The sequence below is a fragment of the Capra hircus genome, chromosome 24 (assembly GCF_001704415.2).
Source record: "Capra hircus breed San Clemente chromosome 24, ASM170441v1, whole genome shotgun sequence".
Lineage (NCBI taxonomy): Eukaryota > Metazoa > Chordata > Mammalia > Artiodactyla > Bovidae > Capra > Capra hircus.
This window is the reverse complement of record NC_030831.1, coordinates 62,058,630-62,086,450: the sequence shown is the minus strand read 5'-3', so window position 1 is coordinate 62,086,450 and position 27,821 is coordinate 62,058,630. Positions and strand designations below refer to the sequence as shown.

Genomic DNA, 27,821 nt, shown 5'->3' with positions numbered 1-27,821 from the left:
GTCACTGGACCCTCCCCTGCTGCGTCTCACAGCCATCTCATCCTTAACATTCCTCAACCTGCACTCATTATCCTGCCCTTCCAAAACATGCTTCGCTCACATTCTCTAACTAGATTAATTAGATTACTTAATATTAATCTAATTGGATTAATAATGCTCAAACATGGCATCATCCTAGATGCTTTCCCTCACTCTTTCTCGTGAGATTGTTCCACATAACTCTTCCTCTATGGTGCTTTTCAAATCTCTTTCTTCATATATTGCTGTTATCCTTCTTAACCTTAATCATCTCTTTCCTGGTTTATTCATTTATTGATTCAGTGGACTGTTCAGTAATATAATTTAAAAAAAAATTATCCCTAGCTTACTTATTACCTAGAGGTGTTAGTAAGTGATAAAAAAGACAATTGGGAAGAGGGTTTCCCTGCAAGGAAGGCCTCTCAGACCTGAAGCAAGAATAGGAGCCAGTCAGTTAAAGAAGGGACAGCAAGAGTGATTAGTATGAGGCAGGATAGGATTCAGAACATTCTGGAAGCTGAGTGCAGTGACTGGAGAGAGTGCCATCAGATAAGTATGGAAAGGTGGTCAAAGGTCAGGCCCTGCAGGTCAGTGGGCTTTGGTAAGGGGAAACCAGGGTTTTGAGTGGGCGGCTGATAAGGTATATTTAAATCTAAATTTTAAGAAGATGGCCTTGAATGCCATGGGACCACATACTGGACAGCACCCGATGTCTGGACTTTCAGCTCCCAAGTACTGCCTCCAGACTTCCGTCTCTGACCCAGATTAAACCAGGTCATTCAACCATTGACATTCACCTCACCTTCCAGATAAAGTCTGAATCTTTATGTAATAGATTTCACTGTATGTCTTTACCTATTTTTCCAACTTTCTATTCCTTTTGAATATCTGGTACTTTCTGCTTCAGTTCAGTTCAGTCGCTCAGTCGTGTCTGACTCAATGTGACCCCATGGACTGCAGCATGCCAGGCCTCCCTGTCCATCACCAACTCCCAGAGTTTACTCAAACTCATATCCATTGAGTCAGTGATGCCATCCAACCATCTCATCCTCTGTCGTCCCCTTCTCCTCCTGCCTTTAATCTTTCCCAGCATCAGGAGTCTTTTCAAATGAGTCAGCTCTTTGCATCAGGTACCCAAAGTATTGGAGTTTCAGCTTCAACATCAGTCCTTCCAATGAACACCCAGGACTGATCTCCTTTAGGATGGACTGGATGGATCTCCTTGCAGTCCAAGGAACTCTCAAGAGTCTTCTCCAACACCACAGTTCAAAAGCATCAATTCTTCGACACTCAGCTTTCTTTATAGCCCAACTCTTACATTCATACATGACCACTGGAAAAACCATAGCTTTGACTAGATGAACCTTTTGTTGCAAAGTAATGTCTCTGCTTTTTAATATGCTGTCTAGGTTGATCATAACTTTTCTTCCAAGGAGTAAGCGTCTTTTAATTTCATGGCAGCAGTCACCATCTGCAGTGATTTTGGAGCCCAAAAATAAAGTCGGACACTGTTTCCACTGTTTCCATCTATTTGCCATGAAGTGATGGGACTGGATGCCATGATCTTTGTTTTCTGAATGTTGAACTTTTAGCCAACTTTTTCACTCTCTCTTTCACTTTCATCAAGAGGCTTTTTAATTCCTCTTCACTTTCTGCCATAAGGGTGGTGTCATCTGCATATCTGAGGTTATTGATATTTTTCCCAGCAATCTTGATTCCAGCTTGTGCTTCATCCAGCCCAGCGTTTTTCATGATGTACTCTGCATATAAGTTAAATAAGCAGGGTGACATATACACCCTTGATGTGTTCCTTTTCTTATTTGGAACCAGTCTGTTGTTCCATGTCCAGTTCTAACTGTTGCTTCCTGACCTGCATATAGGTTTCTCAAGAGGCAAGTCAGGTGGTCTGGTATTCCCATCTCTTTCAGAATTTTCCACAGTTTATTGTGATCCACACAGTCAAAGGCTTTGGCATAGTCAATAAAGCAGAAATAGATGTTTTTCTGGAACTCTCTTGCTTTTTCATGATCCAGCGGATGTTGGCAATTTGATCTCTGGTTCCTCTGCCTTTTCTAAAACCAGCTTGAACATCTGGAAGTTCATGGTTCACGTATTGCTGAAGCCTGGCTTGGAGAATTTTGAGCATTACTTTACTAGTGTGTGAGATGAGTGCAATTGTGTGGTAGTTTGAGCATTCTTTGGCATTGCCTTTCTTTGGATTGGAATGAAAACTGACCTTTTCCAGTCCTGTGGCCACTGCTGAGTTTTCCAATTTGCTGGCATATTGAGTGCAGCACTTTCACAGCATCATCTTTCAGGATTTGAAATAGCTCAACTGGAATTCCATCACCTCCACTAGCTTTGTTCGTAGTGATGCTTTCTAAGGCCCACTTGACTTCACATTCCAGGATGTCTGGCTCTAGGTGAGTGATCACACCATCATGATTATCTGGGTCGTGAAGATCTTTTTTGTACAGTTCTTCTGTGTATTCTTGCCACCTCTTCTTAATATCTTCTGCTTCTGTTAGGTCCATACCATTTCTGTCCTTTATTGAGCCCATCTTTGCATGAAATGTTCCCTTGGTAGTCTTTCCCATTCTATTGTTTTCCTCTGTTCTTTTGCATTGATCACTGAGGAAGGCTTTCTTATCTCTCCATTCTTGGAACTCTGCATTCAAATGGTATATCTTTCCTTTTCTCCTTTGCTTTTGCTTCTCTTCTTTTCACAGCTATTTGTAAGGCCTCCCCAGACAGCCATTTTGCTTTTTTGCATTTCTTTTCCATGGGGATGGTCTTGATCCCTGTCTCCTGTACAATGTCATGAACCTCCATCCATAGTTCATCAGGCACTCTATCTATCAGATCTAGTCCCTTAAATCTATTTCTCACTTCCACTGTATAATCATAAGGGATTTGATTTAGGTCATACCTGAATGGTCTAGTGTTTTCCCTACTTTCTTCAATTTAAGTCTGAATTTGGCAATAAGGAGTTCATGATCTGAGCCACAGTCAGCTCCTGGTCTTTTTTTTGACTATATAGAGCTTCTCCATCTTTGGCTGCAAGAATATAATCAATCTGATTTGTATTGACATCTGGTGATGTCCATGTGTAGAGTCTTCTCTTGTGTTGTTGGAAGAGGGTGTTTGCTATGACCAGTGCATTCTCTTGGCACTCTATTAGCCTTTGCCCTGCTTCATTCTGTACTCCAAGGCCAATTTGCCTGTTATCCAGGTGTTTCTTGACTTCCTACTTTTGCATTCCAGTCCCTATAATGAAAGGACATCTTTTTTGGGTGTTATTTCTAGAAGGTCTTATAGGTCTTCATAGGCTTCTTCAGCATTACTGGTTGAGGCATAGACTTTTACTGTGATATTGAATGTTTTGCCTTGAGATCAAAGATTGAAGGCATTTCAGAAATGGAAGGAACTCATCTGAGAGAAGCCTAAAAAACAGATGATTCATGCACTGGCCATAGACCTCTTGAAGACTCTACACATGGACATCACCTGATGGGAAATCAGCCGGTATGACCTAAATCAAATCCCTTATGATTATACAGTGGAAGTGAGAAATAGATTTAAGGGACTAGATCTGATAGAGTGCCTGATGAACTATGGAATGAAGTTCATGACATTGTACAGGAGACAGGGATCAAGACCATCCCCATGGAAAAGAAATGCAAAAAAGCAACATGGCTGTCTGGGGAGGCCTTACAAATAGCTGTGAAAAGAAGAGAAGCAAAAAGCAAAGGAGAAAAGGAAAGATATAAGCATCTGAATGCAGAGTTCCAAAATAGCAAGGAGAGATAAGAAAGCCTTCCAGCGATCATGCAAAGAAATAGAGGAAAACAACAGAATGGGAAGACTAGAGCTAATGCTGGAACATTTCGGCTCGATAAAGGACAGAAATGGTATGGACCTAACAGAAGCAGAAGATATTAAGAAGAGGTGGCAAGAATACACAGAAGAACTGTACAAAAAAGATCTTCATGACCCAGATAATCATGATGGTGTGATCACTCACCTAGAGCCAGACATCCTGGAATGTGAAGTCAAGTGGGCCTTAGAAAGCATCACTACGAACAAAGCTAGTGGAGGTGATGGAATTCCAGTTGAGCTATTTCAAATCCTGAAAGATGATGCTGTGAAAGTGCTGCACTCAATATGCCAGCAAATTTGGAAAACTCAGCAGTGGCCACAGGACTGGAAAAGGTCAGTTTTCATTCCAACCCCAAAGAAAGACAATGCCAAAGAATGCTCAAACTACCACACAATTGCACTCATCTCACACACTAGTAAAGTAATGCTCAAAATTCTCCAAGCCAGGCTTCAGCAATATGAACCGTGAACTTCCAGATGTTCAAGCTGGTTTTAGAAAAGGCAGAGGAACCAGAGATCAAATTGCCAACATCGCTGGATCATGGAAAAAGCAAGAGAATTCCAGAAAAACATGTATTTCTGCTTTATTGACGATGCCAAAGCCTTTGACTGTGTGGATCACAATAAACTATGGAAAATTCTGAAAGAGATGGGAAATACCAGACCACCTGACCTGCCTCTTGAGAAACTGATATGCAGGTCAGGAAGCAACAGTTAGAACTGGACATGGAACAACAGACTGGTTCCAAATAGGAAAACGAGTACGTCAAGGCTGTATATTGTCACCCTGCTTATTTAACTTATATGCAGAGTACATCATGAGAAACTGCTGGACTGGAAGAAACACAAGCTGGAGTCAGGATTGCCGGAGAAATATCAATAAGCTCAGGATATGCAGATGACACCACCCTTATGGCAGAAAGTGCAGAGGAACTGAAAAGCCTCGTTGATGAAAGTGAAAGGGAGAGTGAAAAAGTTGGCTTAAAGCTCAACATTCAGAAAACGAAGATCATGGCATCTGGTCCCATCACTTCATGGCAAATAGATGGGGAAACAGTGGAAACAGTGTCAGACTTTATTTTGGGGGGCTCCAAAATCACTGCAGATGGTGACTGCAGCCATGAAATTAAAAGATACTTACTCCTTGGAAGAAAAGTTATGACCTTAGAGCATATTGAAAAGCAGAAACATTACTTTGCCAACAAAGGTCCGTCTAGTCAAGGCTACGGTTTTTCCAGTGGTCATGTATGGATGTGAGAGTTGGACTGTGAAGAAAGCTGATGCCTTTTGAACTGTGGTGTCGGGGAAGACTCTTGAGAGTCCCTTGGACTGCAAGGAGATCCAACCATTCCATTCTAAAGGAGATCAGTCCTGGGTGTTCATTGGAAGGACTGATGCTGAAGCTGAAATTTCCAGTACTTTGGCCACTTCATGCGAAGAGTTGACTCATTGGAAAAGACTCTAATGCTGGAAGGGATTGGGAGCAGGAGGAGAAAGAGCCAACAGAGGATGAGATGGCTGGATGGCATCACCTTTTCGATGGACGTGAGTTTGAGTGAACTCCGGGAGATGGTGATGGACAGGGAGGCCTGGCGCGCTGTGATTCATGGGGTCGGCAAAGAGTTGAATGTGAATGAGCAACTGAACTGAATGAGTGGGAGAATTATTCCAAGGGGTGGAGATTTCCGGGATTTGGGCCGCCGCCCACTCCTTGGTTTTTTGACAGTGCCTTGGAACTGCTGCATGGCAGACCTAAGACTAGAGCCTTGTCATCTTCAACTATGCATGAGTTGAATGATCACACGGTCTAGTCTTAGGCTGCCATCACGAGTTCCAAGGCACTGTCAAAAAACCAAGGAGTGGGGCGGCGGCCCAAATCCCGGAAATCTCCACCCCTTGGAATAATTCTCCCACTCATTCAGTTCAGTTGCTCATTCACATTCAACTCTTTGCGACCCCATGAATCACAGCGGCGCCAGGCCTCCCTGTCCATCACCATCTCCCGGAGTTCACTCAAACTCACGTCCATCGAAAAGGTGATGCCATCCAGCCATCTCATCCTCTGTTGGCTCTTTCTCCTCCTGCTCCCAATCCCTTCCAGCATTAGAGTCTTTTCCAATGAGTCAACTCTTCGCATGAAGTGGCCAAAGTACTGAAATTTCAGCTTCAGCATCAGTCCTTCCAATGAACACCCAGGACTGATCTCCTTTAGAATGGAATGGTTGGATCTCCTTGCAGTCCAAGGGACTCTCAAGAGTCTTCCCCGACACCACAGTTCAAAGGCATCAGCTTTCTTCACAGTCCAACTCTCACATCCATACATGACCACTGGAAAAACCGTAGCCTTGACTAGACGGACCTTTGTTGGCAAAGTAATGTTTCTGCTTTTCAATATGCTATCATAACTTTTCTTCCAAGGAGTAAGTATCTTTTAATTTCATGGCTGCAGTCACCATCTGCAGTGATTTTGGAGCCCCCCAAAATAAAAGTCTGACACTGTTTCCACTGTTTCCCCATCTATTTGCCATGAAGTGATGGGACCAGATGCCATGATCTTCGTTTTCTGAATGTTGAGCTTTAAGCCAACTTTTCACTCTCCTTTCACTTTCATCAACAGGCTTTTCAGTTCCTCTGCACTTTCTGCCATAAGGGTGGTGTCATCTGCATACCTGAGCTTATTGATATTTCTCCCGGTAATCCTGACTCCAGCTTGTGTTTCTTCCAGTCCAGCATTTCTCATGATGTACTCTGCATATAAGTTAAATAAGCAGGGTGACAATATACAGCCTTGACGTACTCGTTTTCCTATTTGGAACCAGTCTGTTGTTCCATGTCCAGTTCTAACTGTTGCTTCCTGACCTGCATATCAGTTTCTCAAGAGGCAGGTCAGGTGGTCTGGTTATTCCCATCTCTTTCAGAATTTTCCATAGTTTATTGTGATCCACACAGTCAAAGGCTTTGGCATCGTCAATAAAGCAGAAATACATGTTTTTCTGGAATTCTCTTGCTTTTTCCATGATCCAGCAGATGTTGGCAATTTGATCTCTGGTTCCTCTGCCTTTTCTAAAACCAGCTTGAACATCTGGAAGTTCACGTTCACGTATTGCTGAAGCCTGGCTTGGAGAATTTTGAGCATTACTTTACTAGCATGTGAGATGAGTGCAATTGTGTGGTAGTTTGAGCATTCTTTGGCGTTGCCTTTCTTTGGGATTGGAATGAAAACTGACCTTTTCCAGTCCTGTGGCCACTGCTGAGTTTTCCAAATTTGCTGGCATATTGAGTGCAGCACTTTCACAGCATCATCTTCCAGGATTTGAAATAGCTCCACTGGAATTCCATCACCTCCACTAGCTTTGTTCGTAGTGATGCTTCCTAAGCCCACTTGACTCTACCTTCCAGGAGTGAAGGACAAAGAAGCCTGATGTGCTACAGTCCATAGTGTCACAAAGAGTCGGGCATGAGTGAGCAGCTGAACCGCACCAGCAGCAAGAGTCCGCAGTGTTTAATATTCTTCTGTTTTGAGAATGCAACACCCTTGAGGAGAATGCAGCTCCAGGGACAAGATCGAACCATAGTGTTCAAAGAACAATTTTTATCTTTTTTTTTCTGAACCGGCATTTGGTTTTTATTGTCCTGACCATGAATTGAAAGCTGGTTTTCTACAGTGCAAGCTGATTGAGAAATGTCATGATTCTGGAGCTCAAACAATTTATTTTTCTGATACATCTTTGTGTAAAAATCAGAAAACTGGCCCTAGATGGCCCTTATTTATCCATTTTTCTCCTCAGTGAGAGCAGGTGACTGCAGGGAGACAAGCTTCCCTCTGACCTTCGAACGTGGGGACCCTCAGGACAGGCTGCAGGCGGCTGTGGGCGGGAGTGGAGATCACGGCACCGAGGCCGCGGCCCTGCCTTTGGGGTGGCGGGAGACACCTGCTCTCCAGGTTTCCCGGGGTCACTGGGGGCGAAGAACCCGCCTGCCAGGCAGGTGGAAGTAAGAGGGTTGGGTTCGATCCTGGGTCGGGAAGACCCCGGAGGACGACATGGCAGCCCACTCCAGTATTCTTGCCTGGAGAATCCACGGACAGAGGAGCCTGGTGGCTACAGTCCCTGGCATCACAAACAGTCAGACACGACCAAAGCGACTTAGCAGGCACGCACCGGTTCTGCACCTACTGCTGCTAAGACGCTCCGCCAGTGCCTCTCAAGCTGAGAGTCTGAAACATTTTCCTGGTGATACAGAATAATGTTAGGAAATAGTGGTCAGGTTGGAGAAACTCTTTCAGAATATAGATCAGAAAATGTAATTTTCTAACTGTACTTTTTCATTAATTACTAAAATTGTACTAGAAGTGGCCTTGAAGACAATTCAACGTGTAAGAGAAGAAAGACTGTTTAAGGGCTCTCATTGGCGAATAGTAGCTTAGGCACATGAAGAAGTTGGAATTTAACTTTATTCTCGCTGGTCTAGAAAGACACGTGCGTGCCTTTCACATGAGCCAATGACTGCAGGTCGCAATTTCTCCACAGAAGAAAGGGACATCCGGGAAAGAGCAGTAACTTGTCTTCACTCGTGAGACGTCATGCTCATGAAAGTGATGGATAGCCTGGTGAGGAAACCGAAAGTTGATTTAGTGAAATACCAGCTCTGTGAAGAAGGGGAGGAATCGAGAGAGGCATATATTGAGGAGCTGAGCGCTCGCAGCACAGGCTTACAGACGCCCGCCCGCCTCTGCTCACTCCAGGAACGCAGGTGAGTGCTTCCAGAAGCTCTGCTGAGCCACATGAATCCTTTCTGGAAATAACGACAATGAAATGTTACTTATCTATACAACTGTACATCGTTTACCTGTTTCATTTGTCTGGCTGTATTTTTATGATTTGTGAAGTCACTCAGTCGTGTCCGACTCTTTGTGACCCCATGGACTGTAGCCCACCAGGCCTCCTCCATCCGTGGAATTTTCTAGGCAAGAGTACTGGAGTAGGGTGCCATTTCCTTCTCCAGGGGATCTTCCCAACCCAGGGATCGAACCCGGGTCTCCCGCATTGTGGTCAGACACTTCACTGTCGGAGCCACCAGGGAATTTAGCCAGGGCAGAAGTAAGACAACTTTTCATCTGCTTTAATCTTTAGGGAATTATTTCCAAAACACAAACACTTCCTTAGGAGGAAATGTGACGAGGGGTAGGAGGCGCAGCACCCACCACTCCTTCAAGAAGAACGCAGGGCTCCCCTGGTGGTGGTGGTCCAGTGGATGAGAAGCCACCTGCCAGCGCGGGGGACCCGGGTTCCATCCCCGCTCCGGGAATATCCCACATGCTGCAGGGCAACTAAGCTCGAGCACCACAGATAAGGAGCCTGAACTCCAGAGCCCGTGCTCCACAACAGGAGACGCCGCAGACAGCAGCCCCCGCTCTCCAAAACTCAACAGAAAGCCTGCTCACTGCAGCAAAGACCCAGGTAGTTTTCCTAAATGGAAAGAATGGCAGAGAGGTGCCTCGTGGCTGTTGGCTGGATGTTATCGCATCAGTCTTTGCTTTGGTATCTGTTATAGGTCTTCTCTACCCAGTCTTAGTACAACAGGTAAGGAAGAAAAGATAAAGATATTCTATTAGTTTTTACAAAAGTTTTTTTATAGTCTTCTAAGTATGAAGTATATACATTGAAAACAACTTTAAAAGGAAAGAAGCTATAGTTCCAGATGGCACAGTGGTAAAGAAGGCACCTGCCAATGCAAGGGACGTGAACTTGACCCCTGGGTCGGGAAGGTCCCCTGGGAAGGAACTGGCAACCCACTCCAGTATTCTCGCCTGGAGAATCCCATGCACGGAGGAGCCTCCCAGGCTACCGTCCGTGGGGTTGCAGAGTGGGACACGACCGAATGACTGAGAGCACCCACACACGGCTGGCAGAATCCCACAGCTCACAGACAAGACATTTCTTTTAGGAAAATTTTATTATAGACTAACAAACTTCCCTTCACTAGAGTGATGATGAAATGCATCTGATGCTCTTCCAGGACTTCCAGACCACATCCGGCCACCATGAGTTCCCTCGGTGAAGCAATCATCCACCTTGCAATCGATCTGTTCCACCAGATCAGACAATCAGAGAAGGAAAACATCTTCTATTCCCCTTTCAGTATCTCGTCAGCCTTAGCCATGACTTACTTAGGGGCCCGAGAAAACACCGCGTCAGAAATGCAGAAGGTAGGTGCAGCTGCCTTTCCGTCACAGGTCTGCACGGCTGTCTGCTGGCTGGCGTGCAGGTGACCACAGGTCTGCCTGTCCCCGGTCCCACGGGAAGCTCGAGCAGCCCCACGACGCACTCTCCCGCAGGGCTCCCCACCTGCTCCCTGTGCCTGGATTTCCCCTGGGGGCTGGGATGACCCCCTACAATTGCCCAGCAACCAGAGGTGGCTTTAATGGAAGAGTTCAGTAGAAGTGAGGCCCTGACTAAAATCCATGTTTTTAGTGTTTTTTAAACACATTTCCTCAACAAGGGTTACAAAGTAAACCAGGATTCTTTGAAGTGACTTGTTATAAACTAGTTTTGTGCTTTGCACACACAGCTTGTGTTTCCTAAGGAGCAAATGCTTGTACTGAACATTTCTTTGATTCTCTTTGGGTTTTTCCTTGTTTTTTTGGTTTTGTTGTTGATGTTGTTTAGCAATTTGTTTTGCTTGTTTGGATTCATCCTCTCCTTCCTTCCTTATTTCTTTCTTTATCCACCCTGATGTATGTGGGTTTCTGAAGCCTCCTTGTCCCACTCCCTGTCTCCTCCAGGTCCTTCACTTCAGTGAGATCGCAGCCAACACGAAAGAAGGAGCCGCGAAAGACCCCGTGAGTCGCACAGCTCTGGACCAGAGGGAGGTCACAGACCCAAGAGGGCTGTTGGTTAAACTGGGAATTTCAGATAAACTGGAAAGGTCCATTTTTAGAGGACATCCTAGGCAAAAATGCTCTCCTGTTGGCTCAGTGGGCAAAGAACCCACCTGCCAGTGAAGGAGGCACAAGTTTGGGTCGGGAAGGTCCCCTGGAGAAGGAAATGGCAATCCTCTCCAGTGTACTTGCCTGGGAAACCCCATGGACAGAGGAGCCTGGTGGGCACCGTCCATGGGGTCGCAAGAGTCAGACACGGCAGAGCCCACACGCACAGGGCGCTAGGCAAGGCAGGTGAGCAGAGTCGTCTCTGGTCCCATGTCACACGCTGATCTCAGATGCTGTTTTCTGAAGAGAGGCGTGTGTCTCAGAGCAGAGGGTCTTCGGGGCTTCGTGCTGAAGGGCTCCTTTCGTGTGCTGGCCATGCCATCTGCACGGTCCTCGTTCCCCAGCCAGGGACTGAGACCAGCTCTGCGGAAACCTGGCCCTGTCTCCTCGGAGAGGTCGCTCAGTTCTCTGAACGCTTGTTTTCATGAGACTAAGAGATGCTGGTGTACAGCTGCTAGCAGTGTCCCAGGCACACACTCTTCCTACACCGGGAAGTGTGAGCACTATGTGTGATCACAGTGAACAGCCATAGGGCACAGTCCAGCGGGCTGAGAGGATGATCTCCCCGAGGAGAATAACAGGCCTTCGTGTCACAATCTAGGGCAAGATACAGGTTGCGTGTTCTCTTACAGTTGATGACTCTTAGAGACACAATACAATGCATTAGGCCTCAAGAAGCTCACGTTTAACTGATCCCTAAACACTCAAGGGGCTTAACTGGTGGCTCAGATGGTAAAGAATCTGCCCACAACGCGAGAGACCTGGGTTCAATCCTGGGTGAGAAAGATCTGCTGGAGAAGGGAATGGCTACCCTCTCCAGTATTCTTGCCTGGGAAATCCCATGGACAGGAAATCCCTTGGCCAGCTACAGTCCACGGGGTCACAAAACGTCAGAAATGACTGGGTGACCAACACACACACACACAAACATTTACGACAGTGAAGACGCAGCCCAAGAGTGGACGAGCAGCGCGTGTAGTTCAAAAGAGGAAAGACTGGAGTCCATTAGAGAAGGAAGAAAGGGTTACCTGAAAGGCTGGATGTAAGTTTAGAAGCATGTTCCCAGCAAAAGTCACCAAATGCCAGGAAAGAACAACAGTCATCCACAGAAAAACCAAAATCCAGGTACTGATCAAGCAGACTTATGTGGGTGCAGTATTCATATTGTTAGAGAATCCAGTGAGCTCACTTTTTGGTGTTTGAAGGTTGAAAAGCCAGGAAGTGTTCATCATCACTTTCAAAATCTTCTGATGGAATTAAAGAAATCCACTGATACCTATGAGCTGAGGGTCGCCAACAGGCTCTATGGAGAAAAGGACTTTCCGTTTCTCCAGGTGAGTTTCCTGGTCTATCAGGTCCCGGGTCCTCGGGCCCCATCTCCTAATGGAGGGGGAGGGGTGCAGAGGAGCCGGGGGACCCGCACGGGGGCATTACCCCCAGGGGCCGGGCTCCCCAGCCACAACCCCACCCGCTGGAGTGTCCAGAGGCTGATAGCACACCAGTGAGGGGGGCTAGGCATGGGCTTGTGAACTCTGCTTGATCAGGATTTAACACATTGCATTTAATTTGGGAATACCTTCATAGTTACTGATAAATTAAACTTCATTCTTCCTTTCTTCCTGCTCATGTCACAGGAATACATGGATAATGTTCAGAAATACTACCTGGCCAGTGTGGAATCTGCTGATTTTGTCAGCGCTGCAGAGGAAAGTCGAAAGATGATTAACTGCTGGGTGGAGTGTGAAACCAATGGTAGGTTATGAGAGAGTCGCTCATTAAAAGTCACCGCTGAGTCCCCGCTTTGTGAACACAGTGCTGGACCCTGACCGGGCTTCCAGGAGCGGGGGTGAGACGAGATCGCGGAGGGTGGGGAGTCCTGCAGGGGGCGGACGGTCCACGTCAGTGCGGAGAGACCCAGGCGGGGGTGCTCCCAGGACCAGCCCCCTGCAGGCACAGCTGAGTCTGGAAGACAGTGTCTTTGTGGATCCCAAGTCTGCTCAAACATTAGGTTGAGTCATAAATTTTCTTTAAAATAGAGGCCTAACTTCTGGATTATGATCCCTAAGAGAAAATAGGAAGAGTTCCCTTTTGCTTTCTTAACTGGGAAACAAACTGCTCTCCTTTAAACCACTCATCTTCCAAAATGACCCCCTGCAGCAGGAGGTGCCTGGCCCATGTCCCCCTCCAACAGGATTGTCACGGGGGTCCTCCCCTCCCAGGGAGGGGGCTGGACAACGTCCCCATCCCATGAACCGTATCCTACCTCCCTTCCGAAATACAGATCTAACCTACGGCAACTCAAAGTTGAGAATGAAGACAAATACACCCCAGGGAATGGTGTCTGGGCACGTGTTCTAGATTTTAGTGTTCATATCATTTGTCCTAAAGAACTTTCAGGCCCATTTCCTCTGATTGCTAAGTTCAAATTTGAAAATAGCAATCGAAGAATAAAGTGAAGACCAGAGTAGAAGGAAGGATTGAGTAAACAGAGATAAAGCTCTTGAAGGAACAGAAAGGGAGGAAAGGAAAGAAGAAAACTGACCAGTAACATCAACTGAAATCAGTGCGTCAGGGTTGCTTGTGAGATGACTGATGTCCCCCCCCACACAGACTGAACACCTTCCCAGGCAGGAGCAGGGGCGTCTCCACGAGGGCGACTCCATCAGGCTGGGGCCGTGAGCAAAGCCTCACCTGGTGAACCGCTGGGCGTGGAGTCCCTCGAGGGGTGATTTGTATGAATCTTTAATCATCACTTGTAACTTTCAGAGCATCTTACAGACAGACGGCGTGTTCCTTTCATAATTGATAATTTGTCTTTGCAGGAAGAATCAAGAATCTGTTTCCCCAAAACTCTCTTGATGGCTCTGTTCTGGTTCTGGTGAATGCTGTCTATTTCAAAGGGCAGTGGCAAGAGGAATTTAAGAAAGAAAATACTGTGGAGGAAAAATTTTGGCTGAACAAGGTATTGTCTATAAGTTATCCATATAACATAACGTAACTACATATGCACTGTGAAATGTGAATACGTATTGATTAATATATAACTGCAGGTAGAAGATAGAATTCGTCAAGGCTTATTTTTTTGTCTTTTTTTTTTTTTTTTTTTTTTACTTTATTTAGTTGGGATCCCCTGAAGGAATTCTTGTCTCTAATTCACAAAATTTCCAGATCATCTCTTAGAAGGAGGATGTGTTTGGTATCTGAACAAGATTATCTTTCTTTATAACTTAGGCCCATTTAGCACTATTTGCACATGAATTTATTGCAGGATACAAGCAAACCTGTGCAGATGATGAAACAAACCAATCGCTTCAATGTCGTGTCCCTGGAGGACGTGCAAGCCAAGATCCTGGAAATCCCGTACAAAGGCGGAGAGCTGAGCATGCTGGTGCTGCTGCCCAGAGAAGCGGACGGTCTGCAGGAGGTGAGGCCTGGCCTTTACAGGGCTGCACGCTGTTGCTTACGTTCCTGGTGACGCAGTGCGGTGCGGGCTGCTCACAGTATGGTGGCAGTGATTGGCAGAGCTCAAGCACATGACGGAAACGTGAAGTCAGTATGCTAAGTGTCACAGTGTAATATGACAAGTGCACAAAAGTCTGCACACCGCGGGTCAGAATAACATTCTGATGAACCTGTCGAATGTCAGTTGACAAAACAATCTACCTGGGTGCAAGCATGAGGGTCTTACAACTGTAAGAATCTCCTGTGTAGTCCAGGCCACTCATCTGAAGATGAAGAGATTGACATATGTAACTGACACATGGAAACACCTGCAAGTTGACTCACAAACAAAACGAGAAAATTAAAGCAACAGAGTTCCCGTCACACTCATGCCCAAGCTCCATCGTGTCCAACTCTTTGTGACCCCATAGACTGTAGCCCACCAGGCTCCTTGTCCATGGGATTCTCCAGGCAAGAATAATGGGGCCCGTTGCCACTCCTCCTCCAGGGAAACTTCCAAACCCAAGGATCAAACTCGAGTCTCCTGTGTTTCCTTTGCAGGCAGATTCTTTACTTGCTGAGCCCCCGGGATAGCAAAGTTTCCTTATAGCCCACTAATTCACAGAGGTTTTTTAGACTGTGAGCAAATGGATTTACCTTGAATCCCAGTTTTTAATTTGCAAGTATTTAGTTTCTAAGTACTCAAAACTCATTCACAGTCTCATTTCTAGGAGTTCGAAGGTGGGAGGAGGAGGAATTATACAGTTTTCTTCTTAGCATTGCTATCATAAAGCTAATATATAAAAACACCAATAAGACCATCTGTCATAGAAGGACATCCCGTAAAAGACCATCTATAGAGGCTGTAACAGCCGATGATGGTGCAGAAGAGGCCGTAAATTGCCACCCTCAGAACGCATGCACGGGAACACTGGGAATCAGGACCTCACAGGGAAAGTCACACCGCAGTCAGTGTGGCGAGTCCTCAGAATGCTGTCTCCTGCTCCAGATTCCCCCTTATCAGTGACACTGGGAGTATCTGTCCTAGGATTTTACCTTATAGCAACAAGTTGAAACAACGGAAAAGCTGTTGGACGTAAGTGACTCAAAATTATGAAAAATTTTAAATAAGACACAATGGTATGTATGTATTTGTATTACCTTACCTTCGTTTTGAAACTGACATGTAGTGAATGCTTAAAAGATATTACTTAAATAAATATAGATGTATACTGAGTATCAATTTAATGACAGTATTATGTGGCGACATAAACTTGATTAGAGAAATATTTATTGAAAAAATTTACAAATAGATCAAGCAAGAAAAAGGAATAAAATTAGGATGTAAGCTGTAAATGCACTATGGGAAAAATTCTGGACAAAAGAGATTAACAAGAGAAGTCTACTGAAAGCAAGCATGCCATGGATAAACAGCGTGCGCAGCGGACAGTTCATCTCCTACAGATGGTTTTATTCAGCCACCCTGTTGCCGCATGTGTGTGCGCATATGTGCACGTCTGTGTCTCTATGCGCTTTGCTGTGCTGTGCTTAGCCGCTCAGCCAAGTCCGACTCCTTGCAACCCCACAGACTGTAGCCTGCCAGGCTCCTCTGTCCACGGGATCCTCTGAGCAAGAGTACAGGAGTAGGTAGCTTATCCCTTCTCAAGGGAACTTTCCCAACCCAGGAATTGAACCAGGGTCCTCTGCATGGCAGGTGGATTCTTCACCAGCTGAGCTACCAGGGAAGCCCTGTGTATTTATACATATGGATGCATTATGTGTACATAAATAAAGGGGCTTCCCGGGTAGCTCAGACAGTAAAGAATCTGCCTGCAATGTACAAGACACGGGTTCGATCCCTGTGTTGGGAAGATACCCTGGAGAAGGAAATGGCAACCCACTCCAGTGCTCCTGCCTGGAGAATCCCGAGGACAGAGGAGCCTGGTGGGCTACAGTCCATGGGGTCACAGGGAGTCAGACACAACTGAGAGACTAAGCACTCAAGCACACATGTACATAAAAATGGCAAAGTCACAAGTGTATCAGTTCAGTTCAGCCGCTCAGGCGTGTCCGACTCTGTGCAACCCCATGGACCGCAGCACGCCAGGCCTCCCTGTTCATCACCAACTCCTGGAGTTTACCCAAGCTCATGTCCATTGAGTCAGTGATGCCATCCAACCATCTCATCCTCTGTTGTCCCCTTCTCCTCCTGCCCTCAATCTTTCCCAGCATCAGGGTCTTTTCTAGTGAGTCAGCTCTTCGCATGAGGTGGCCAAATTATTGGAGTTTCAGCTTCAACATCAGTCCTTCCAATGAACATCCAGGACTGACATCCTTTAGGATGGACCGGTTGGATCTCCTTGAAGTCCAAGGGACTCTCAAGAGTCTTCTCCAACAGCACAGTTCAAAAGCATCAATTCTTCAGGGCTCAGCTTTTTTTATAGTCCAACTCTCACATCCATACATGACTATTGGAAAAACCATAGACTTGACTAGATGGACCTTTGTTGACAAAGTAATATCTCTGCTTTTTAATATGCTTACTACTGCTGCTAAGTCGTTTCAGTCGTGTTTAACTCTGTGTAACCCCATAGACGGTAGCCAACCAGGCTCCCCCATCCCTGGTATTCTCCAGGCAAGAGTACTAGAGTGGGGTGCCATTGCCTTCTCCGAATATGCTGTCTGAGTTGGTCATAACTTTCCTTCCAAAGAGTAAGCGTCTTTTAATTTCATGGCTGCCGTCACCATCTCCAGTGATTTTGGAGCCTAAAAAAATAATGTCTGCCACTGTTGCCACTGTTTCCCCATCTATTTCCCATGAAGGGATGGGACCGGATGCCATGATTGTCATTTTCTGAATGTTGAGCTTTAAGCCAACTTTTTCACTCTCCTCTTTCACTTTCATCAAGAGGCTTTTTAGCTCCTCTTCACTTTCTGCCATAAGGGTGGTGTCATCTGCATATCTGAGGTGATTGATGTTTCTCCCGGCAATCTTGATTCCAGCGTGTGTTTCTTCCAGCCCAGTGTTTCTCATGATGTACTCTGCATAGAAGTTAAATAAGCAGGGTGACAATATACAGCCTTGACGTACTCCTTTTCCTATTTGGAACCAGTCTGTTGTTCCATGTCTAGTTCGAACTGTTGCTTCCTGACCTGCACAGAGGTTTCTCAAGAGGCAGGTCAGGCGGTCTGGTATTCCCATCTCTCAAGAAAACTTATGTGATTATATAATATATATCGAGGACTCTTATTTTTGCCTCCTAGGATAAAACCTAATAAACTGAATCTCCTGTATTCATGTTCACTGTGCAGTTGTTTTCCAGACATTTCAATCCAAGGTTAGGTGGGCCCCATGACTGCTGAGAATCCTGACAGTTGTTCCTTTTCCACTGTTCCAGGTTGAAGACCAGCTCACTGCTGAGAAGCTAATAGCGTGGACGAGCCCACAGAATATGGGGAAGAGACAAGTGGACTTACACCTGCCTCGGTTTAAAGTGGAAGAGAGCTACGCCCTCGTGCCCACACTGCAAGCCCTGGGGATGGTGGACGCCTTCCGTGGTGGGGCCGCCGACTTCTCGGGCATGACCGGGAGACGCGATCTGGTGGTATCAAAGGTCTTCCACAAGTGCTTCGTGGAGGTGACCGAGGAGGGCACGGAGGCCGCGGCTGCTACCGGTGTGGGTGACAGTGTTGTCACGTCACTACCGTTTCACGAGAGTTTCCGCTGTGATCACCCTTTCCTGTTCCTCATCAAGCACATCAAGACCAACAGCATCCTCTTCTGTGGCCGAGTCTCTTCCCCTTAGATGTCCTTGGCCAGCGGCCACACTCAGGAACGTTCACAGAGCTGTTTCCGGCGTTTGAAGACTGGTGTAACAGGTTCCCTTTTTATTTTCCTTTCCAAACTTAAAGTCACCACTGAGAATGTATTGGATTAAATATTATGTTTATCTGTCTCTCTCTTTCTACAAACACATGTAACCTATTCTATTCCCCATGAAAACTCCTTGGACAAAATGTTCACTGTATTTTAAAAAGTTATTTCCATGCTCTATCTTCTCCTAAGTTTGAAATATCATAGCTCCTATTTCAAAAGCTATATTTACTTTTCAAACCTAGACTTTCACATTTACTTGAGTTCAGGTGGCGTATGGGGCCCTTGGGTGTCTAAACGTTTTAACTTCCTGAGATGCGTCGTCAATAAAACTACGGTTTCTTCCCGGCGTTTGTTGCTCATTCTTTTCTTCTCTTTTCAACAAAGTGCAAGTGACGCCCCACACGCAGAGAAGATCACATAGAAAGATGTACCCACCGCATGCAGAGAAGATCACACAGGAAGATATCACCCACCCCACGCAGAGAAGATCACATAGAAAGATGCACCCACCACACGCAGAGAAGATCACACAGGAAGATATCACCCACCACACGCAGAGAAGATCACATAGGAAGATATCACCCACCCCACGCAGAGAAGATCACATAGGAAGATATCACCCACCCCACGCAGAGAAGATCACACAGGAAGATATCACCCACCACACGCAGAGAAGATCACACAGGAAGATATCACCCACCACACGCAGAGAAGATCACACAGGAAGATATCACCCACCACACGCAGAGAAGATCACATAGAAAGATGTACCCACCGCATGCAGAGAAGATCACACAGGAAGATATCACCCACCACACGCAGAGAAGATCACACAGGAAGATATCACCCACCACACGCAGAGAAGATCACATAGAAAGATGTACCCACCGCATGCAGAGAAGATCACACAGGAAGATATCACCCACCACACGCAGAGAAGATCACACAGGAAGATATCATCACATACAGAAAATCAAAATAGTGCAGCAAGATGAGGCTAAAAAGGTAGACTGTTATCAGAACTTGAAAGACTTGTGACCCATGTTAAGAGCTTAAATATCAGCGTCCAGAGGTCAGACACGGGACCCGAACTGAGTCTCTAAAGAGATGAGACAGATGATATATATTTTAGAGCTACTGAGAGAAATATGGCAATTGGAGCTGAAGGCAAAGATGGGTAAGGCTGGGAGAGCATACAGTGCGTAGAAGGGCTGACAGGTGACCCTGAAGCCCACCAATCCATAAACACCAAGAACTGACAAATTTTATTTCCCAAAACATAACTTTTCTCAGGGCAAGAGGAATCATCTGGAGGTGATATGTTTATTACATAGATTGGCATGATGGTTTCACAGATATATACTCACCTCAAAACTCATGACATTCATACATTAAATATGTACAGCTCTTTATACATCACTCGTACAAGAAGGAAGTTATTTTTGAACAGAAAGTAATAAAATCCATATGTGATTTTAAGCATAAAGATAATAGACGTTTAATAAAGAATATGATGCATATACACCACCGGACAGGCTTCCCTGGTGGTGCAGTGGGAAGGAATCTGACTGCCAAGCAGGAGACCTGGGTTCAGCAAAGAGCTGGACATGGCGTAGTGACTAAACGACCCACCTCCACAGGATGCCAGCCTGAGCCCACTGGCCGGGAGAAAGCGAAACTGAAAAGGCTGGCCAGACCCTGTGTGGGGAGCACGTGGATCAACCAGAACTCTCCCACACCACTGGTAGGGATACAAAAGCTGCAACCACTCAGGAAGACAGTCTTGCACTTTTATTTTTTCCATCTTTATTAAAATATTGTTGGCCCACAGCATTGAGTAAGCTGGAGGGGAACATGCGGCACGCTCATTCCCTACACGCAGATCTGACACACTTATTTTCTCCAAGATGACCACCAGCTCAGCTTGCACCGGCGCTGCTCTCTCATCACGGTATTGTCGTTTCTTTTTCGGGAGATGTGTTGTTCAAGAACAGCTGTCACACTGTTGATCTCTAAGGGAGAGGGGAAGCTGGGGTCTCCTCTGCTGCCATCTGGGTGATGTCTCCAGAAAACCATATATCTCCTTGGCTGAGCAATGCACTTCTAGAGAAAGTCTTTCTCAAGTATACAAAGTGGCACATATCAGTATTTTCTTAAAGTTAAAAGCATGACCAGATGATTGCTGCTGCTGCTAAGTCGCTTCAGTCGTGCCCAACTCTGTGCAACCCCCCAGACGGCAGCCCACCAGGCTCCCCCGTCCCTGGGATTCTCCAGGTAAAAACACTGGAGTGGGTTGCCATTTCCTTCTCCAATGCATGAAAGTGAAAGGTGAAAGTGAAGTCACTCAGTCATGTCTGCCTCTTAGCGACCCCATGGACTGCGGCCCACCAGGCCCCTCCGCCCATGGGATTTCCCAGGCAAGAGTGCTGGAGTGGGGCGCCATTGCCTTCTCCAGACCAGATGATTACCAGGCCAGTAATTCCACATCCTGATTTTACCCAAGAGATATGAACACATCCACGACAAACGGACCAACACACAAATGTTCACTGAAGCCTTATTCATAATGGCCAAAAAGTTGGCAAAACCTCAAATGTCTAACCGCTGAACAAAACAGGTGAACGAAAATACAAACCCAAGAATAGTACTTAGAGACTAAAAGGAAAAAACTGCTGAAGCAGCATGGAGTAAACCCGTGCACGCTATGCTGTGCAAACAAGAAACTGGACAGAATGAGTGCATGTGTGCAGCCCCCCTCACATGACAGCTTCACACCAAGAATAAACGCAGCTGGCTTCCCCGGTGGCTCTGTGGTGGAGAACCCGCCGGACAACACAGGAGGCATGGATTGGAAAGGTCCCCTGGAGAAGGCAATGGCTGCTCTCTCCAGTGGTCTTGCCTGGAGAATCCCATGGACAGAGAAACCTGGTGGGCTACAGTCCACGGGGTCGCAAAGAGTCAGACACGACCGAGCAACTAATCAACAACAAATGTAGTTACATCTCAATACAAGGGACCTTTGAAACACTTAGAACAATATGATCATAGGAAATAATAGTAAAAAAAACAAAAAAGTAATAGACAATTATTAAATATGAAAGCTAGTATTTTATTGAATGAGATGGATCAGAGCATAATTTCTCTGTGCCATTTCACTTAAGATAAAGATGTATACTGCTAAACACTCATTGGTTGTGTGGCTAACGTAGTCTTGAGCTTTGCTATTGGCAGGTTGAATCGCTAAACATTTCCAGAGATGAAATAAATGAGGAATCACCTTCATAAGAGAAGATATTTATGATCGGATTAATAACAAAGTTTGTATATTAATTGAATACTACACAATGTATTTGGAGAAGGAAATGGCAACCCACTCCAGTACTCTTGCCTGGAAAATCCCATGGACGGAGGAGCCTGGTAGGCTGCAGTCCATGGGGTCACTAACAGTCGGACACGACTGAGTGATTCACTTTCACTTTTCACTTTCATGCATTGGAGAAGGAAATGGCAACCCACTCCAGTGTTCTTGCCTGGAGAATCCCAGGGACGAGGGAGCCTGGTGGGCTGCCATCTATGGGGTCACACAGAGTCGGACACGACTGAAGCGACTTAGTAGTAGTAGTAGTACACACTTCATTGGCAAGAAATTTTATAAGTTTCGTTCATGGGTTTAACCCAAAGTATCTTAAAACTATATAACCATTAAACACTCCAGAGTTTTGGTATTTCCTTGTGTTTGAATAAGTATCAGGAATAACACATCACTTCATGGGAAATAGATGGGAAAACAGTGGAAACAGTGTCAGACTTTATTTTTTTGGGCTCCAAGATCACTGCAGATGGTGACTGCAGCCATGAAATTAAAAGACGCTTACTCCTTGGATGAAAAGTTATGACCAACCTAGATAGCATATTCAAAAGCAGAGACATTACTTTGCCGACTAAGGTCCATCTAGTCAAGGCTATGGTTTTTCCTGTGGTCATGTATGGATGTGAGAGTTGGACTGTGAAGAAGGCTGAGCACCAAAGAATTGATGCTTCTGAACTGTGGTGTTGGAGAAGACTCTTGAGAGTCCCTTGGACTGCAAGGAGATCCAACCAGTCCATCCTAAAGGAGATCAGCCCTGGGATTTCTTTGGAAGGAATGATGCTAAAGCTGAAGCTCCAGTACTTTGGCCACCTCATGCAAAGAGCTGACTCACTGGAAAAGACTCTGATGCTGGGAGGGATTGCGGGCAGGAGGAGAAGGCGTCGACCGAGGATGAGATGGCTGGATGGCATCACGGACTCGATGGTCGTGAGTCTGAGTGAACTCTGGGAGATGGTGATGGACAGGGAGGCCTGGCGTGCTGCGATTCATGGGGTCGCAAAGAGTCGGACACGACTGAGCGACTGAACTGAACTGAGCTGAACTGAACTGTGTCCGGTGTAAACTCATAGGGAGAAGCATCACATGTGGTTTCAGTAGATTTCCAGATGCTCCTCTGGTTGGGTCCCCAAAAGCACCCAATCTGAAGACAGCGAAAGACTGGAGAAGTTATGTTATTAGTGAAAAGCTGTCCTCACTCCTTCTATCACCTTGCCTTATCTTATCTTCAGAACACATCATTCTGGGCTGAACTACTGCCCTTCAGATGCTGCACTCTTCACAGCTTACAGGAATCTGTATGAGACAGGGAAGCAGAAGCCTGTGAGTGGGCCTGCACGTCTTGATCCGTCAGTAAACGAGCTTTGCCTTTGTTGCTCCCAGGCGTTTCTCATCAGGAAGATCTGAGGGAGGCGACAAGGTCACTGTTCTTTTGTGACATGTTGGCAGGCTGGGAAACCTGCCCCTCTGAACGCAGGAGACTCTCAGGTAGCTAAGACTGGAGACAGAACACAGCCCGTCGAGATGCTGAAGCTTCGTACAGTGATAACGCCTCCAGAGGCGCCTCCAGGCTTGCTCCAGGGTGTGCGTGCTGGGGGCAGCCTTCCAGCCTGCAGCACTCAGCTGTGGTGGTTCCTGGACCCCACCCCCACCCCCCCGTCCGCCGCAGGGGCTCCTTCTCTCTGCCCCCCTCTGCACCGCCCTCCCTTCCGCCTCGCTCCCTCTTTCCCCCTCTTTTCCTCTCCCTGCCTCCCTACAGGCTTCCTCTCTCTCTCTCTCACCAAAGACACACAGCATCTAAACAGGGGAGCTCTGTCAGCAGGGCTCCACCATTAAACACAGCTCGGCTTTGGAACTAACCCCCTAGGGAGGCCTCAGGAACAGCCCCTCCCGGGGCCGCCAGGTTCGCGAGCTGCCCTCCCATCTGCACCCTTGAAACTGGGACTTTACCTCCTGGGGCTCTGAACTGCTGCCGCGAGAAGCGGCCCCGAAACCGGGAGCCAGCCAGAGTGCATCCCTCCCTCACCCTTCCGGGTTCTGGGGAGGAGAAGCACCGCAGGAGCCACGACGGGGCGCCCCGCACCCTCAGGCCGGCCCTGCGCGGCCGCTGAGCCCGCCCCCTGCGCGCGCCGCCGCCGGCCCGCTGCTCCAGGGCCTCGGGTCCGCGGGCCCCCCGGTGTCCGCGCGGCGCAGGCTGGCTCAGGATCGCCCCAGTCTCTGCATGGACCCCCCGGTGTCCGCGGCACACGCTTGCTCAGGACGCCCCGGTGTCCGCGGCACAGGCTTGCTCAGGACGCCCCGGTGTCCGCGCGGCGCAGGCTGGCTCAGGATCGCCCCAGTCTCCGCATTGTACCCCCAGTGTCCGCATGGCACCGCCCCCCCCCCCCCCCCCGCGGTGTCCGCGGCTCAGGATCGCATGGATACAGATAAAGGCCTCGAGGTTACGGAAAAATACCGCCATGGCTTCTCTCCAGACTCTTAACGAGTGTTTAGTTGGGCTGGTAGGACTGCTGCTTGTACTGGACTGAAGAGAACTTCCTCTTCCCCCCCACCCCCACCCCCAATTTATTTCTAATCACAGTGTGACCTCATTTGTAAATAGATCATAGACAGAACTAGTAACATAAGATCGTACTGACTCAAGCTGGGCCCTCATCCAATGACTGGACCCTTATATGAAGAGACACAGAGGAGACGGTCATGTCGAGACAGAGGCACAGGCCCCGAACTCGAGGAACCACCAGGAGGTAGAAAAGGTAAAGAGAATTCTCCCCGAGAGCCTCGCGAGCAAGTGTGGTCGTGAGAACACACCGATTTTAGCCCTCAAGCCTCCAGAAGTGGGAGAGAATGAATGCCGGATGTGTCAAACCTCAGTGTGGGCAGCTCAGGACAGAGGTCCCAGGATCCTAACACAGTGCCTCGAGAGCAAAGGAGAAGTCCTGTCTCACACTGCAGTGCCTAAACTGTTAAGTTACAATAATTTACTAGAGCAAAAAAATCAACCATTTCAGCAATTAAAAATACATTCAAAGAAGGACATGAACCTCATGAAAAAACATTGTAAATCAACATTCAATGAGATACCCTGAATTTCTGGAACAGATCTTTTACCTGACGTACAGGTAATTAGGATGTTTTGTCAAGTGGTCGTCAAATGCAAGGAGGAAATCACTGGAACAAGTTAGAGTCAAGCATTTCTTGTGCAATAAGAGACATTTGCTGGAGTCTATGGGAGTGGACGTTATCTTGCTTGGATCCCTGAGAAACTGAAGGTGCTGACAGCTGTCCCTGGCAGTCCTGGGGAGATCTGCGCTAAAGCCAGAATCATGTCCGGGAACACAGGCTGCTTGCAGAAGTCGTGGGGTAGGGAATGGATGGTGCTATCATGGTCTCAGAGTTTGTCTCAGAGGATGAGGCTTAGGAAGCCAATTGTCACCAAATGTAAAGGAGCCTTGGCAAACCTCCCTCGTCATTAAGTTCCTGCTTCTAGCACTGTGGTAGAGACCCTTCACTAGGCTCAGTACTAAGTCATAGAACATAATTAAGAATTCAATGAATGGAGAATGAATCATTAAGAAATTATAAAAATAGATAATGAAACACATCATGTGATCACCCCTACATTCACATGGAATCAAGAAGCCTTCATTCAAATGTGAGAGACCAAGAGTCAGTGATTCCTAGTTCATGCACAAAGAAAAGTCTCTCTCTTTCTGCATGCCACCAAAAAATTAAGAGACCCATAAAATAAATCTGGGAGGCAGTGCGATTTTTCTGCTATGAGAAGTTATAGAATAAAATTTTGACTAAGGACTTACTCCGTCCTTCCTTAATATATGATATGAATCAATTCAAGGGGCTTCCCAGTTGGCACTGGTGGTAAAGAACCAGTTTGCCAACACAGGAGACATAAGAGACCCAGGTTCAAGCCCTGGACTGGGAAGATCCCCTGGAGGAGAACATGGCAACCCACTCCAGAGTCCTGCCTGGGGAATCCCCAGGGACAGAGGCGCCGGGTGGGCTCCAGCCCATCGGGTCACAAAGAGTGGGAAACGGCTGCAGTGACTTAGCAGACACACACGGAATCAATTGGAATGTTAAACGTCGATTGAAAACCACTGAGAGGCAGGGCTGTAGAAACGGTTCTAGAGACAGGAGATGTGGGAGAGGGTTGGATGGTGCTAAGCCTGGAGTAGGATGACTGTCCGAATGTAGCTGGAGGCCTGGGAATGGGGAGATGGGTGGTGACGAATGAACTGTCTGTCTGCCGTGACATACCTTCAGACAAGACCGCTCCCCAACTAAGGGACATTAACGTAAATCTGATTCATCCTGTTCAGATGCTATTTACCTTGTACAGATCTGTATCTCTATGGGAATATTAAAACAGTCATTGGCAGATATCCTATTATTGAAAGCTTGAAGGATTTTCTCAAGTAACCAGTTTACCTGCAGATGGGTATAACCACATGCGTAATAGGAAAGAAGAGATAAAATGCGCCCTAGGATGTGCACCTCAGTAAAGCTGATGACCCTTCACGCCCTTCAAGGAAGAAAACGGTAGGGAAACAGAGGAGCTCTTTTTGAAGCAAGCTATACAGGTATTAGAAAGAGTGGGATGGCCCCTGGACACGTCGCTTCCTCTTCAGTTTTATTGGATTCCGGGATTCATGACGCCAGTGATGTTGGTATATTCAGAAAATGCCGAAAGACGGGTTGGCAAGTACTGACTTGCAAAATGATCTGAGAAGCGCTGAGTGTCCTGTGACACTGTGTGACATCGTGGTGTCTTCACCTTGTCTAATACATGCCAGGAGCACTTTTGAAAAGGAGGGGGAGAAGGATGTGATACGGTTTCTTGTTTGAACTAACCAAAGTTCCCTCTAAATTTAAGCAAAATCCCTTGCTTTCCATACGTGCTCAGTCGTGCCCCACTCTTTGCCACCCTATGGACTGACTGTTGCCCGAGAGACTCCTCTGTCCGTGGGATTTCCCAGGCAAGCACACTGGAGTGGGCTGCCGTTTCCTCCTCCAGAACGAGATCTAGACCTTCCTCAGCTAGCGCCTCTTCCTCAAAGCCAGCCTCTGCACCGCAAGCCTCAGTGACTTAGTCACAGGTGGAGTCAGCTCAGTCAGGGGTTCCCTTGAGTCCTCGACTCCTGCTCTGTCCCCTGGGCTTCCTCCAGGCCCAGCCGGGGCTCCCTCCAGGCCCAGCCGGGGCTCCTTGCTTCTTCTCTGGGCTCAGAGCCCTTTCTCTTTGAGCCCAGAGACGTCCTCCCTGCTCCGGCCCGGGGGCCTCCCTGCTCTCTGGCAGCGTCCGAGATGCAGCCTTGACCGGGAGCTCTTATCCCTCATGTTTGTTGTTTCTCACCCTGGGTCTTTTCTCCTGCTGTTTCCTTCTTCTTCAGACTCAGCTCCCCCATCAGACTCCAGCAGACTCCATCCTCGCTCAGCCCACCCAGTCTCAGCTCGGGGGTCTCTGACCTCCAGTGTCATTCAGGGGTCAGGAGGAGCCCTAAGAGCAGCGGGGCTGAGCTCAGGAATCATCTTTCGGGTTTAGACACGCGGGTCTCCCTTCCTCCAGCTCGTGTCCCCATCCCTGTGGTGGGCGAGTCTTCCTGTGAGTGGGTGATGTGCTGGGACTGCACGTGTGGACCAAGCACAGTGCTGAGCGCCGGGGTGAGGAGCGAACTGCCAGCCCACACACGCGCACTTTCTCCCAGCCTGCTGGGAGTAAAACGGTGCAGCTGCTGGGGAAGGCAGGCTGGTGGTTCTTCTAAATCAATCATAGAGTAAAAATTGACCTATCAGTCGATTAAGTGTAAACTTACCGTTGACCCACAGATTTCATTCTTAAGTATATGCCTAAGAAATTAAAACATACTTCCACACTGAAATTGCTAAATTTTGCACAACCCTGAAAGCGTCTGAAACCCTTCCTTCCTCCCTAATAACTGTGGGGTCCTTGGAGGATAAATTAGGGACCCATTCCCACCCCTTCGGATTTTGTGGGAGAATATGATCTCTACTGAGAGGGCAGAAGACGCAGCTTCTTTTCATCTAAACACAAGGAGATTTGTCAGTAAAGGTCCAGAGTCTGTCTACACCTCCCTGTGGGGAATGGATACACACACAGCCTCCTGGAACCAGCTCCCTGCCTGCAGAGCTCACCTGGGCAATTCACCACCCAGGTTTCTGTTCAGTCACTCTGTGGCTCATTTCTGTTATCTGTGAAATGGGGAAAACAAACT

General features: G+C 47.1%; 1 protein-coding gene and 1 long non-coding RNA gene across 2 annotated transcripts in view; one reads left to right on the top strand and one right to left on the bottom strand.

The window, feature by feature from the left end:
* Nucleotides 1-19,624, bottom strand: part of LOC108633804 — a 19,812-nt gene extending 188 nt beyond the window's left edge. Inside the window, exon 1 of the long non-coding RNA XR_001917181.1 lies at nt 18,309-19,624. This is a non-coding gene — a long non-coding RNA (uncharacterized LOC108633804). The remainder of the gene's footprint in view (nt 1-18,308) is intronic.
* Nucleotides 8,611-18,547, top strand: LOC108633803 (serpin B4-like). The gene is made up of 8 exons (XM_018039672.1): nt 8,611-8,649; nt 9,916-10,105; nt 10,682-10,738; nt 12,091-12,219; nt 12,520-12,637; nt 13,708-13,847; nt 14,154-14,309; nt 17,725-18,547. The coding sequence occupies exons 2-8, from the start codon at nt 9,941-9,943 to the stop codon at nt 18,130-18,132; spliced, it is 1,173 nt and encodes a 390-aa protein (XP_017895161.1). The 5' UTR covers nt 8,611-8,649; nt 9,916-9,940; the 3' UTR covers nt 18,133-18,547.

Bases quoted from the DNA above. Each gene is read 5' to 3' on its own strand.
- LOC108633803 (XM_018039672.1), top strand. From the start codon at position 9,941: ATGAGTTCCCTCGGTGAAGCAATCATCCACCTTGCAATCGATCTGTTC. The intron at 12,220-12,519 runs GTGAGTTTCCTG...CTCATGTCACAG, and splicing joins AGGACTTTCCGTTTCTCCAG to GAATACATGGATAATGTTCA. The intron at 14,310-17,724 runs GTGAGGCCTGGC...CCACTGTTCCAG, and splicing joins AAGCGGACGGTCTGCAGGAG to GTTGAAGACCAGCTCACTGC.